The following is an 11,911-nucleotide window of genomic DNA, read 5'->3' on the forward strand; positions in this document are numbered from 1 at the left end:
GCAGGACTTGGATATAGTTAGCTGCTTAGAGTTTAGAACCCTGGGAGATCTTTTTCTACTTTGTGGCCCAAGTTCTAATTTGTGAGTTTTTAAAGACTTCTCTTTCCTCTAAAATCCCACCCTGGCTTTCTGTACCCTACACAATAAATCTTTCTCCACTACCTTGCCTTTTCCCAAGCCTCCGAAGACCTGAATTGCTAGGAAGAACTCTTTCCAGCCCCCCTCCCCCTTCTCCCATTCTTTATGTACTATCTCATTTCTCAGTGAAAGCTTGCAGGGAAGAGTTAGGCAGTGGAGTACCCGCTGTGCAGCCTGCCTCTCAAAACAGTCTATGTGCTTGTCAACACTCCCTTAATATTTAAGTGGGATTTTTCTCTCTACTATGGCTGTTTTTCTCCTATGTTCCATTTTGTATGAAAGGAGCTGTGGCCTCAGCATGGGTCACCACTTTCTGAAGTTCAGTTATTCTGGTTTCTTTGTATCTTCAGCTATCTGGTAAGATGCCTTTTTAATGTCTCTTTCTCCAGAGAGAGAGAGTCCCCTACAGTCTTCATGCCACGATCCACTCCACCCTTCCAGAGTGTTCAGGGAGTCTCAGATGTGAACCCAGAACCTTCCATGTGGGTCAGGGTCACAAGGCATTGAGTTGCTGCTGCCACCATCTAGCCCTCTATTACATATTATTTTTCTTAGCTGCAAGAGGGTACATGTGCTCACCAAAGAGAGACACAGATAGATAAACAGAGAGGGAGGAGAAAGCACCTCCCAATGGGGCATGATCATGCTGCAATACATTCTCTACTTCTCCATCCTTTTAGGACTTTAGGCCCACATACATCTGTGCCTGGCATTTTTTTCAAGCTACCAGGGCCAAGTTTTGAACCACGGTTGGTCACATGGCATCACATTCCCTTAACAATTAGGCTACAAGGTTAGCCCATAGATTTCTTAAAAGGTGCAATTTAACAGGTCATCTGGCTTGTTCACATCATGGGGAGGGAGTGGGGATGGTCTGCGGACATTCCGCATGGTAAGTCCATCTTATCATCATTGGCAGGTGACTTCTCGCTGCCTCACAATGCCCATCCTCTCAGAAGGTCCTGCGTGCCCATGCGAGTTACTGTTCATTTTACTTTCAGAGTTTCATTCATGTCAGCACTTACCAAGTTTTTTAAGTGCATTTTTTTTTGGGGGGGGGGGCTTCATTTTTCTCTCTCTTACCAGTAAAATCCTTAGGGCAAGGACTTTTGTTTTTCAAATCCCAGTACCTTGCAGTTTCTTGTACATTAACATGTTTTCTAAATGTTTCCAAACTAAAACAGTTAACTAATGGTATTGTCAAGTAACAAATTCCAGTGTAAACCTCCTCACTAGTGAAGAGGAAGTGGGTAATAGTGTCCTGTAGTCGACAAACAGGAAGTCAGTCCCACCACTGACAACGCAGACACGAGAACGAAGCTGTCTCAGCGGGTGTCAGCAGCTCGGTGAGCCAGAGCTTGGCGTGGGTTGCTTTGATCATGTTCCCCAGGGCTTCTGTGAAGAAGTTGATATGAAAGCTCACAAAGGTGGTAAATTCAGAATATTCTCTATCTATGTTAGAGTTAGATTTTTTTGATGATAGGTGCCTTAAAAATGGTAATTCATAAAATAATAATTCACTAGAAATCGTTTGTGCTGTCAGAGGTCACCATATATAAGCTTGCATTTGCAGGAGGGTTTGCCGGGGGCGGGGCCCTGGCAGCCAGGTCTACACTGCACCATCTCAGCCCCATCATGAACGAGCTGATCCACCTTTCACCAGTCTTTGTTCATTAGCGAGGACTCCAGCCTTCTCCTCGTGGAAACACTGGCCGACAAATAACGAACACGGGTCTGCCTGTAGCTTTATCCCTGAGAAGCATCTCTCTTAACACAGAAGGAAAAACAACTGATCCAAAAATGCCAGCGAGTGCTCAGTTTCTGAAGAGCCCTCAGGGCCACCAAGCTGAAATGGCCCGGTGTCAGGGAGACTGCAGACTTCACTCTAAATGGGCTGCTGCGAAGGGAAAGGAGGGCTTGGCAGCCAGAATGCGGGGCCACCAGCAGAACCGCGTGGTCCAGGCCACGCCGGCAGCGGGTGCCTGCCACGTGGGGCTTATATCACCGGAGCCCGCCCTGCTAGGCTGGGCGGTTGCAGACGACCTGGTCCTGCCCGGCGTTGCTCGTTCCGGTCTCTATGACATGGAGAGGCGGCAGACGTGGTGGTGACCCACGCACCGCCCTGTGACCCTGGGGAGACGTCAGAGCCAGCAGCTGGACCCCGTAAGAGCTCCACCCCTCCCCAGGCCAGGCTGACCACACACTCCTGAAGGCTGATGGTCCTAGCCCAGAATGCCTCGGGAGGAAGTCTGCTTCGAGAACAGCCCTAGGACCCGGTCAGACTCCCAGGACGGATTCCCACGGTCCTGGGGTATCACTGCCTGTCCAGGGCCGCCCTCCCCGGCTGGAGCTGGCAGAACCTCTGCCTGCCAGGGCAGGCCCCTGGGAACTGCAGCCGGGTGACACTCTCGCCTCCCTCCCCGGGAGCCTCTACCCAGCCGCTCCGTTGGCTTTAACGCAGGTGGCAGCGTGGGTAGTTGGTGGGGCATCTCAGGGACATGCCTCCAGCCAGCGAGCCACCCCCACATCTCACTCTCATTTGCTCACAACTCAGCAAAATAACGAAGACTGAAGGGGCCGCAGTGGGACAACCGAGGCCACGCATTCACGGAACGAAACCTAAGGCAGCTGCTGCGTCCAGGACCGCGGTCCCCACATGGTGCTCTGCACCAGGCACTGGCGGTCGGGCGAGGGAGGTGGCTCTGGGGGAGGCCCCAGGGCTGCAGGGGGGTCTGAGAGCCCCTCCTCGCTGGGTCTCCCCTTCTTGCTCACACCGCCTGCACCCCAGCCGCACCCTTGGGCCTCCTGGTCAAGCCGCATAGAGTCCTGCCAACAGGCTGGCCCGCTGTAGCCGCCCTTCCCTGTTCTCCGCAGAGCAGAGCCCGGAGCCGGGAGCGCAGGAGGGCCGCGAGGGGTCCTCGCTCTTGTTACTCGTAAGCACGCATGACGTGGTGCTGTGAGCTGTGCGTGTTTTCTCTTCCCCACAACGTCCCGGTCGCTGTGACCGCAGCATCGCAGCTGAAGGACAGAGGCCAAGCCGCTTCCCCAGGACCACAGAGCTGCAGGAGGGGCTGGCTCTGAGCCTGAGACCTCATGATTCCTGGAGGAAAAGACCCATGTGAAAGGCGGTGCATACCCACATACCCACTGCGGCTCGGGGCAGCCTCTGCTGTCGACCACGGCAACGGAATCGGCTGTGCCCGGGGCTCGTCACAGTGCTCGCAGGCCAGTGGGGGCCACACAGCTCCTTTCGGTCTCCGAGGTGGACCTGGCGCACCCCTTTGTGTCTTGCCCTGTGCCGGGGCGCCATGCCCTGTGCCAGGAGCCCTCGCCCTGTGCCGGGGGCCCTCGCCCCTCGCCCGGTGCCGGTGCCCCGTGCGCTGTGCCGGGAGCCCTCGCCCTGTGCCGGGGGCCCTCGCCCTGTGCCGGGGGCCCTCGCCCTGGCAGCACACACCTGTAAGGGCTAGGACCTGCACTGTCCCTGTGAAGACAGGCCCTGGGAGCCAGGAATATCCTGGACTCAGGCCTGGCCTGCCAGGCTCAGGGACACACAGAAAAGGTCGTGGGCATCCGAGACCTGGTCGGACCTCGTTCTTCACCTGTGCCTGGCCAGAGTCGAGGCACTGCTGGGGCCAGAGTAGTCTGCCTCCTTGCTCAGGGTCATCACCAAACAGCCTCGGGGCTGATGGCGGCGCTGGTGAGAGAGGGCGGCACACAGCCCGGGCACAGCCATGGTGAGAGGGCAGTGCACAGCCCGGGCACAGCCATGGTGAGAGGGCGGTGCACAGCCCGGGCACAGCCATGGTGAGAGGGCGGTGCACAGCCCGGGCACAGCCATGGTGAGAGAGGACGGCACACAGCCCGGGCACAGCCATGGTGAGAGGGCGGTGCACAGCCATGGCAACATGCCGGGGCTGGACTGGCATGTACAGGCAGACCAGGTGTGTTCCTGCTTCCCACAGGTCAGCATCACGCAGGTCCTGCTAGCTCCGGGGTCCTGCCCAGCTCCGGGGTCCTGCCCAGCTCAGGGGTCCTGCCCAGCTCAGGGGTCCTGCCAGCTGGGGGTCCTGCCCAGCTCAGGATCCTGCTCAGCTTGGGGGTCCTGCCAGCTCAGGGTCCTGCCAGCACACACCCTCTGGAAGGGATGTGCAATTCTAGACGTGCGTGTTGCCTGACACGCCGGCCAGCATGGGTGTGACTGCTGCACCACCAGGAGCTCAGGGACGTCAGGGACAGTGTGACCCGGTTGCTCCAGGCTCTCCAGGGCGCCCGTGGTCTCTGATGACTACAAGGCGGAGAGGGAGGGATAGCTGCCTCCCTGTCTTAGACCAGCACAGCCTCAGCCCAGGAGTGTGGTCGTGCGAGTGGATGTGAGCCACCTGGGCAGCGGGGACACCTGACCTGCCGTCAAATCCAGTGCCCACGGTAGCCAGGCCTGGAGACTGCCCCACGTCTGTGCTGTTTGTGTGATTTTTGTTGCCGGAGGGTGTGTGTGCTTCCCAGAGAGAGGCAAACAGGGTGGGGTGAGGGTGGGGACACCCCGGGGTGTGGTCATGCTGCAGTCCCTTCTCTGATTCTGCCCTGCTAGGATTTGGGGACGCACACACATGGGCCCAGCGTGTTTTCAAGCCACCAGGGCTGGTATTTGAACAGCACAGCTGTCATGTGGGGTCTGGCTCCCCTGGCACCGAGCCCAAAGACAACAGTCCCTGCTCTCTCTCTCCCAGGAAACCCAAAGTGAGACAGCCCCCACGAGTCATCACGGCCCACACTGCCCTTCCACTGGAAACGCCACTGAGGCCCGGCCATTCCACGGGAGTCCCTCCCACCTGAGGACTCGGAAAGTTTGGCAGTGGGTACAGCATGCTCCTTTCCGGGTGCCCGCGGGAGCCTAGCCTGGGTGCTGGAGGCAGGCTTGTTTCCCCAAGGCTTGCCCACCTATCTGTCCACTGTGGGGTCCCCATCAGCCCCTCTCCCCGGCCTACACAGGCAGTTGGTGTCCTAGCACCCTGGGCTGCGCCAGGGGAGGTGTGCTAAGGACAGGCCTCCTAGGACACAGAGGCTGCATGGCCCCCGTCAGGGCCAAAGGCAGGGCCCTCCATGTGCCCTGCATCGGTGCTCAGGTCACCGCTGCCCTGTCCCCCTGCAGGGTGGAACCATGCTGCGCTCGGCCGCCCAGTGCTTGTCCCAGGAAAGAGCTGGGCCTTCATCCTTGGGATCACTCCCACGGGCAGGAGCAGGGAGCGCGGCACCTCTAACGGCTGCACCATGGAGCCCCGTGCCCCGTGCCGCCAGCAGGCAGAGATGTGCACCAAGACCCCAGAGCCAGAGCCAGGAGGGCGTCCGCCGAGCCTGTGCGTGGCAGCACAGACACACCGGCTCCCGGGATGCGCCGCGACTTCACCTTAGCCAGGGCCTCGCCGTGCCTCGTCCTGGGATGCGTGCCTGCGCTCGAGGTCAGTGACAGGGCCCCCAGGGACGGCAGGTAGCGCTGAAGGGTCTCAGCCAAGGCCACGCTGTTCTCCGGGTGGCGCCTCCTTTCATTTTCAACGTTTAGTTTCGGGGTCCTGAAAAGCAAAAGGAAAACTTGAATCGACCATGAGGCTGGTGCAGGCCGGCAGGTCAGAGTACATGTGAGGGAGAGGCCCGGGCGCCACCCCTGCCCGGCCAGTTCCTCTCTGTGCGCTTGGACTGCGGGTCGCGGTCCCTACCCACCTCCTGGTCCGGTGCCCTGACAGGAGGGGCACGAGGGGTGCCTTGGCACCGCAGTGAGGGGCTGACCAAAGCGTGTCCCAGCAACGGCCCCTCCAAGGGCGAGGAAGGGACAGAATGAACACCTGGGACACGACCGGAGGATCACGGCTGCACGGTGTGGCTGGTGCCACAGAGCCCAAAGAGGCCTGGGGGCTGGCACGCAGGCAGGCCCATGACGGGTGAGACCCCTGAAGAAAGCCCTGAGGGTGGAGCCGGGACGTGGTGGCCTTCAGACGCTAGGACAGGCTGCACGGGCTCTCCCCAGAGCCTGCAGAGGGGCTGCTCTCCCCAGCACTCGGTGGAGCCGCCACCCTCTGCGATCAGCCCTGCTCGGCTCTGGGGCTCAGCCCCACTCAGTTCCGCTCAGCCCCGCTCAGACCCCGCTCAGACCCCGTTCAGCCACGCTCAGCCCTCGCTCAGCCCTGGGGCTTAGACCCGCTCAGCCCTGGGGCTCAGTCCCGCTCAGTCCCCACTCAGTCCCGCTGAGCCCCCGCTCAGTCCAGCTCAGTCCGGCTCAGCCCTGCTCAGCCCTGGTGCTCAGCCCTGGGGCTCAGTCCTGCTCAGCCCCGCTCAGCCCCGCTCAGCCCCACTCAGCCCTGCCCAGCATCTGCCAGAGCTCCCGCCCACCCTGTCTGCCCTCCAGCTGGCACTGAGAGGCACAGTGGCCTGTTCCCTGTCTCCGTCCCCACCCTCCCTCCCTGATGTCCTGTCCTAAAGCCAGGTGCAGTGTCCTCAGAGGGAGGAAGCTTCGACCCTGCAGTCCCGCATGCCAGGAGCAGGGGGCAGTTTAACAGCTTCAGGACACACCCAGGGTCCGTTGTGGCGGGGCTGACGTGCACTTTCTGAGGTGACCTGGTAGAGCACGTGCCCTGACCTCCCAGACATGGGGTACGAGGTGAGGTGGGCCCAGTCACTGCATGGTCCAACTTCTCCAGCCACCCCGGCTCTCACCTCCCCACGAGGCCCTCTGCACACTGCAGTTCAGGGTCTGCCCCCACACCCGCCTACACCGCATCACCCGGGCTGGGGTCCAGACCCACAGAGCCCAGAGTCACTGCCCAGACCCTCCAAGCAGCTTAGGAAGGAGGTGCCGTCCACTCGCAGGCCGGGGATGAGGCCAGACAGAGCCTCACGAAGTGAGTCCACGCCAACGCTGGCCTAGAGGGTGCAGACGGAGCGCCCTGGCCCTGGGGTGGGACCCAGCCCTGCCAGTGCTCTGCAGCCCATACTATGGGCAGAAGCACTTTTCATGCCACAGAATCCTCCCAGGGACCCTCGCGCACACATGCATGCCCAGCGTGTGGGCAGGCTGACAACGCGGAGAAGCCGCAGAGCATCCTCCAGGTCAACGCCTCGAAGAGGGCACCTCTGGTTCTACACACAGATCCCACAGGACACAATCACACGTCACAGCACTTGAACTGTTCACACTCACGCAGAACATGCGGGTTCGCACACGTGAGCGTGTAGACACGCACTTCTCAGAGCGCAATGCTGCAGTTCGAACAAGGTCGCCTGTAGGCAAAGGCTCGGGCTCCCTCCAGACACGGCGTGACATCAGTGCTGGCCCCACAGAGGTGCAGCTCAGCTCAGGAGCCACGGGGACGGCAGCACTGGGGAGTCTGTCCCTTTCGCACATCACGCACCCACCCTGGTGGTCAGGAAGCCGCGCTTCACAGGCAGGGCCGGCCGGTCTGCGTGGGCCTCTGGTGTGATCTGACTCTCAGAAATGCGTCTGGGGCCCATGCGAGGTGCAGCAGGAACATGCCCCACAGGAAGGGCCCGGGTCTGCATCCTGAGGCCTCCCTATGGCCCTGGGGCAGGTGCGTGCACACCTGTGACCTGGACGGACGAGGCCGGGAGGACTGCAGTGTGAAGACCCCTCCCACCGCACAGATGAGCAGCAAAGGAATCAGGCTGGGGCTCAGCTGCAGGCAGCGAGGATGAGCCGGCACGTCAGGCCACACCTGCGCACGTGTTTCATAAAAGCTGAGACTGACAGAAAGCCTCTGGTTGGGTCTGTCTCGGCTGAGAGTGCTCTGTTTCTAGGGCCTTCTCAAGTTCTGCTGGCCCAGACCTACTAGGCATGTAAATTATCAAGCACCTCACGGATCACGGTGTTCTCCTGGGCCCCGTTGCATGGGTGAAATCTCATGTGCCACAGTGTCTTTGGAGTGGAACTTCGCTGGTATCCATGCACCCTCCACGCTTTGTCAGTCTCACTGATTAATCGATGCGGGTCGGGCCACCGCGCGATGTGTCTCACGGGGCCCTCTTTATCTCCTGACACCACGTCCAGGAGCCTCGCAGTTACACAGCCATTCCCGGGTGTGTCCCCACCGCGGCGGCAAGAACCCACGGGCTGGCCCTGTACTGCACCAGCATGAAGCGGTGAACGCCGAGTCTCACTCCCTGCGTCCGGAAGGTAGAGCCCCACTCAGGAGGACACCGTTCCTTCCACACTGACCTTCAGTGTCCCATGACAGGGCATGCCTCCACTTCTCGCCAACTTGGAGGCAAAAATCCCACTCAGGAGAACCTCTCTGCAGGGGGTTCACATGTGCTGGTCCCCGCGGCCTTGCTCGGTGATCGCTGCGGGCCCGTTTTATGGTCAGGCATGCTCTCGCGCCTGCGGGCCTGCACACGTGCTTTCCCGGTCCCGGTCCCGGTCCTGCTCTGGGGCCTGTAGCCGGCAGCATGTTCTTGGGTCCAGGTGGCTGTCATGTACACACCTGCCCCTCACCTGGCGCCCAGGAGCACCGCCCCACCGGGAGCAACCTGGGCAGGAGCGTGGGCTGCCCTGCGCCTGGGTTGGCAGCCCGGAGGGGCCCCGTTGGCCAGGCCTGGACCACGCTGTGCAAACAGCCTGTCCACGAGGCCACTGGGCAGGGTGGGGAGCAGGGTCATGACAGGCAGGTGCTGTGGCAGGGTGCCTCGTCCCACGATTCCACTCAGAGCCCAGGGCTGTCCCTCCTGACCACACCGGGCACTGAGGTGGGCCAGCTGATAGAGACTTCCACACTGTGTGAGACACAGACGCCACCAGTCCTCCCTGGAAAGATCCTGCCTGGAAACGGGCCACACGAGAAGAGGTTCTCAGATGGGCGGAGGCCACGCACGGGCGTCCACGAGGGGTTCCGTCTCTGGGCTGTCCTTCTCAGCTTCTCCTCTCGCCTGGCATTGGAGACAGACCGTGGAGGGGGCATGTCCTCTACGGCCACACTGACGTTGAAATGGTCACAGATGCCGGCCAGACGGCGAGCCAGCAGGGCTCGGGCTGCTCTGGGCCACCCTGTTCGTGTCTCAGACAGTTCTGGCCAGAAGGTGGGGGCGGCTCCTCTCCCGTCTTTCAGTTCCCGCCCCGACACTGGGAGCTACTCCCTAGTCCCAGCTCTGCTGCCCCTCTCTCCTCCCAGGCCACCCACCCAGCCCGGAGCTCCGCGGAGGCCGTGGGGACCCGGCAATGGGCCACTACTGCCCAAGAACAGCGTAAAAGCAGTGTGGAGAGCCCCACCCACTCGGGAACAAGGATTCAGACACCAGTGGGCCGGCCCGATTCCATTTCATAGAGACATTCTGGGGTGTTCCAGACAGGTGCCACTCTTGCCCGTGATGGAGCAGGAGTGTGGCCACAGGGAGACGCTGCACGTGGGTTCACGTGTGCCCTGAGTGACCGTCACGGTGAGGTGGCTGCCCGCTTGCCTACAGTGGGCATGGGCATCATGGCGGACAGCAAACTGTGTTTCGGAACTTTCTAACTAGGGACTGCATTCTAGAACATTCTGTCTTAGAGGAAAATGGCTTTGCAAACTAGACCTTCCAGGAAAGTGCTCCTTGTGTGTTTTAAACATGAAAAGTGGCCCAAAGGCCAGCTAATCACACGTTCTCACGGCGGCCTGTCTCTGGACTATTCTCAGTGTCCTCTGAGGAGGGGACACTGCTGGCCACTACCCACGGTCTGTGGTGAGGACGAAGTTGGAGGTCAGAGCAGGTCCTGAGCTCAGGCAGGACAGGGAGGATGAGGACCGTGTGATGTGACCCTGCTTTTGCACCTAGGTGAGCCGTCTCTTCCCGAGAAAGGAGAGTCTTGAGCTCTCTTTGTCCCGCCGGGCTCTGCGGGTCCAGGGTGCTTGCGAAGGTCTCTGGGAGAGGTCCCTGGCGCGTCTCTCCCTGAGCGCAGACCTTGCCAGAGGTCACTGCAGCCTACCTTTCTCTCTCAGGCTAGGGTCAGCCGAAAAAGGGAAGCCCCCTTCTGTGTGGCACCCGACCTGCAGAGAGGCCACATTAAAAACGAAACACAACAGACAGTGGACAAGGCCCGGGGCTGGCGGGCGGTGACCATGTCCACGTTTACCTGGCTGGGGTGGAGGCGTCGGGGCGCTGTGGGCGCACGCTGGGCACGTCTGTGAGCTCCTGGGCTGTCACATGCTGGGTGTAGTCATCCTGCCACGTGAGACCTGCAGGGAAGACGGGACGCTGTGAGCGACGTGGACAGCTAGCCCGAGCTGTGCCATCAGCCCAGAGTGCCCCATAGCTGGTGCAAACTGAAGCCTGCTGTGGCTCAGACGCCTGCCTCAGCTCTCAGGGGCACAGGTCCGAGGATGGCGGACACCTCGCTACATTAACAATAAGTAATCGAACAAATAGGACAGAGCCGTCGGACTGCACAGCAAGGAGCCTCACTAATACGAGATCAGCCGGAGGACAGACGGACCCTTTACCTGGAAGGTTCGGGTCACAGCAAAGACACTGCTAACCCACGCTGCGCTCACTGACGGGCGCCTGCCCCCTTATCTGCCCGCCCGCAGTGTCCCAGGCTCCCGGCGCTGGTCCGCCCAGCTGCTCGGTGCTCCAGAGCGGGCGTCCGGAGTAGAACAGGGCAGTTACCGCGGGCACCTATGGCGGGGCTTAATGTACCACATCTGGGAGCCAATCACATTATATCGACACTCAAATGTTATGACAAAGAGCTTTGTGACTCGGGTGAAGGAGTTGTGAAGGCAAAATCCACGTGATTATGCATTAATTACATGCACTGAGGATCACATGGTAATTATGCTCAGAATTACCAAATAACTCCCAAGAATAATTATTATGAATTTGTGCATTTTAGATCTTATGGTAACACTTCAGCACTTAGAACTACCCCGTGCAATTACCCATAATTATCTAATCACTAAATATCATGTAATTACAGAGAGATATTTTATGCCCTGTACAAAAACACATTACCAAGATCTTCAAGTCAGGACGGCTCTGAGGATGACTGTGTGTGCATACGTGCTGTGGAGGTGTGTGCGTGTGCGAGTGTGCATGCGTGTGTGCAGTAAGGAAGTCGGGCTTGCTAAGAACCACGCGCTCCAGATGCGGTTACAAGGAGGGCTCATGGATCCCGCTGCCTTCTTGAGCATCCTTAAATGCTCTTTCAAATGCAAATCTAAGCTTTTTAAATTTCACGGATGGCAAGATTTCAACACCTGCCATATTTCTACGTGTCCAAAAGTTCAGTGGCATGCCCACCATGGGAGTCCACTCTGCCAGCCAGGGTGGCCTCCAGCTGGCCTAACGGTCCTACTTGGAGCAGGCAGGTCCGCGTGGCAGCATGGGAATGGCCACACGGGGGAGACGGGCCTTCCTTCTCTTCTCTGCCCTGACTAGAGAGCCGCTGTGGGAAGAAGGCCCAGGTCTCTGCTCCCTCCTCAGGGCCGCATAACCTCGCAAAGAAGCCCATCACATTCTCAAAGGCTGCTTGAGACACTGTGAGGCATACGTGTGCGTGGCCACACCGCCCATCCCAGGGGCCATCTCTGTTGAAAACATGCAGAAGTGTTCCAGCCACGCCACTCCAAGAGGGTAGCCTGAGTCCGCACTCCACCAGGAAAGGGAAAATCGAGGCAGTAGAGAAACTTCCCGTGAGAGCATTCGTTCGACATTTAAGTAACGGAAATTCTGTGGCGTGTTTATGGAGGGCACAGGCAGCTGCCACGCGGGGGGTCCCTCCCGAGCAGGCGCCTGGGAC

The 11,911-nt window shown here is 59.7% G+C and overlaps 1 protein-coding gene across 1 annotated transcript in view; it reads right to left on the minus strand.

The window, feature by feature from the left end:
• PTPRN2 (protein tyrosine phosphatase receptor type N2) overlaps positions 1-11,911 on the minus strand; it is a 447,003-nt gene that overhangs the window by 359,300 nt on the left and 75,792 nt on the right. Inside the window, exons 4-5 of the mRNA XM_006143829.3 lie at positions 10,247-10,349; positions 5,543-5,705 (exon numbers count right to left, since the gene is read on the minus strand). Of these exons, the coding sequence (XP_006143891.1) occupies positions 5,543-5,705; positions 10,247-10,349 (266 nt within the window). The remainder of the gene's footprint in view (positions 1-5,542; positions 5,706-10,246; positions 10,350-11,911) is intronic.

This window comes from Tupaia chinensis, unplaced genomic scaffold (assembly GCF_000334495.1).
Source record: "Tupaia chinensis unplaced genomic scaffold, TupChi_1.0 Scaffold000110_1, whole genome shotgun sequence".
In the NCBI taxonomy this organism is placed as follows: domain Eukaryota; kingdom Metazoa; phylum Chordata; class Mammalia; order Scandentia; family Tupaiidae; genus Tupaia; species Tupaia belangeri.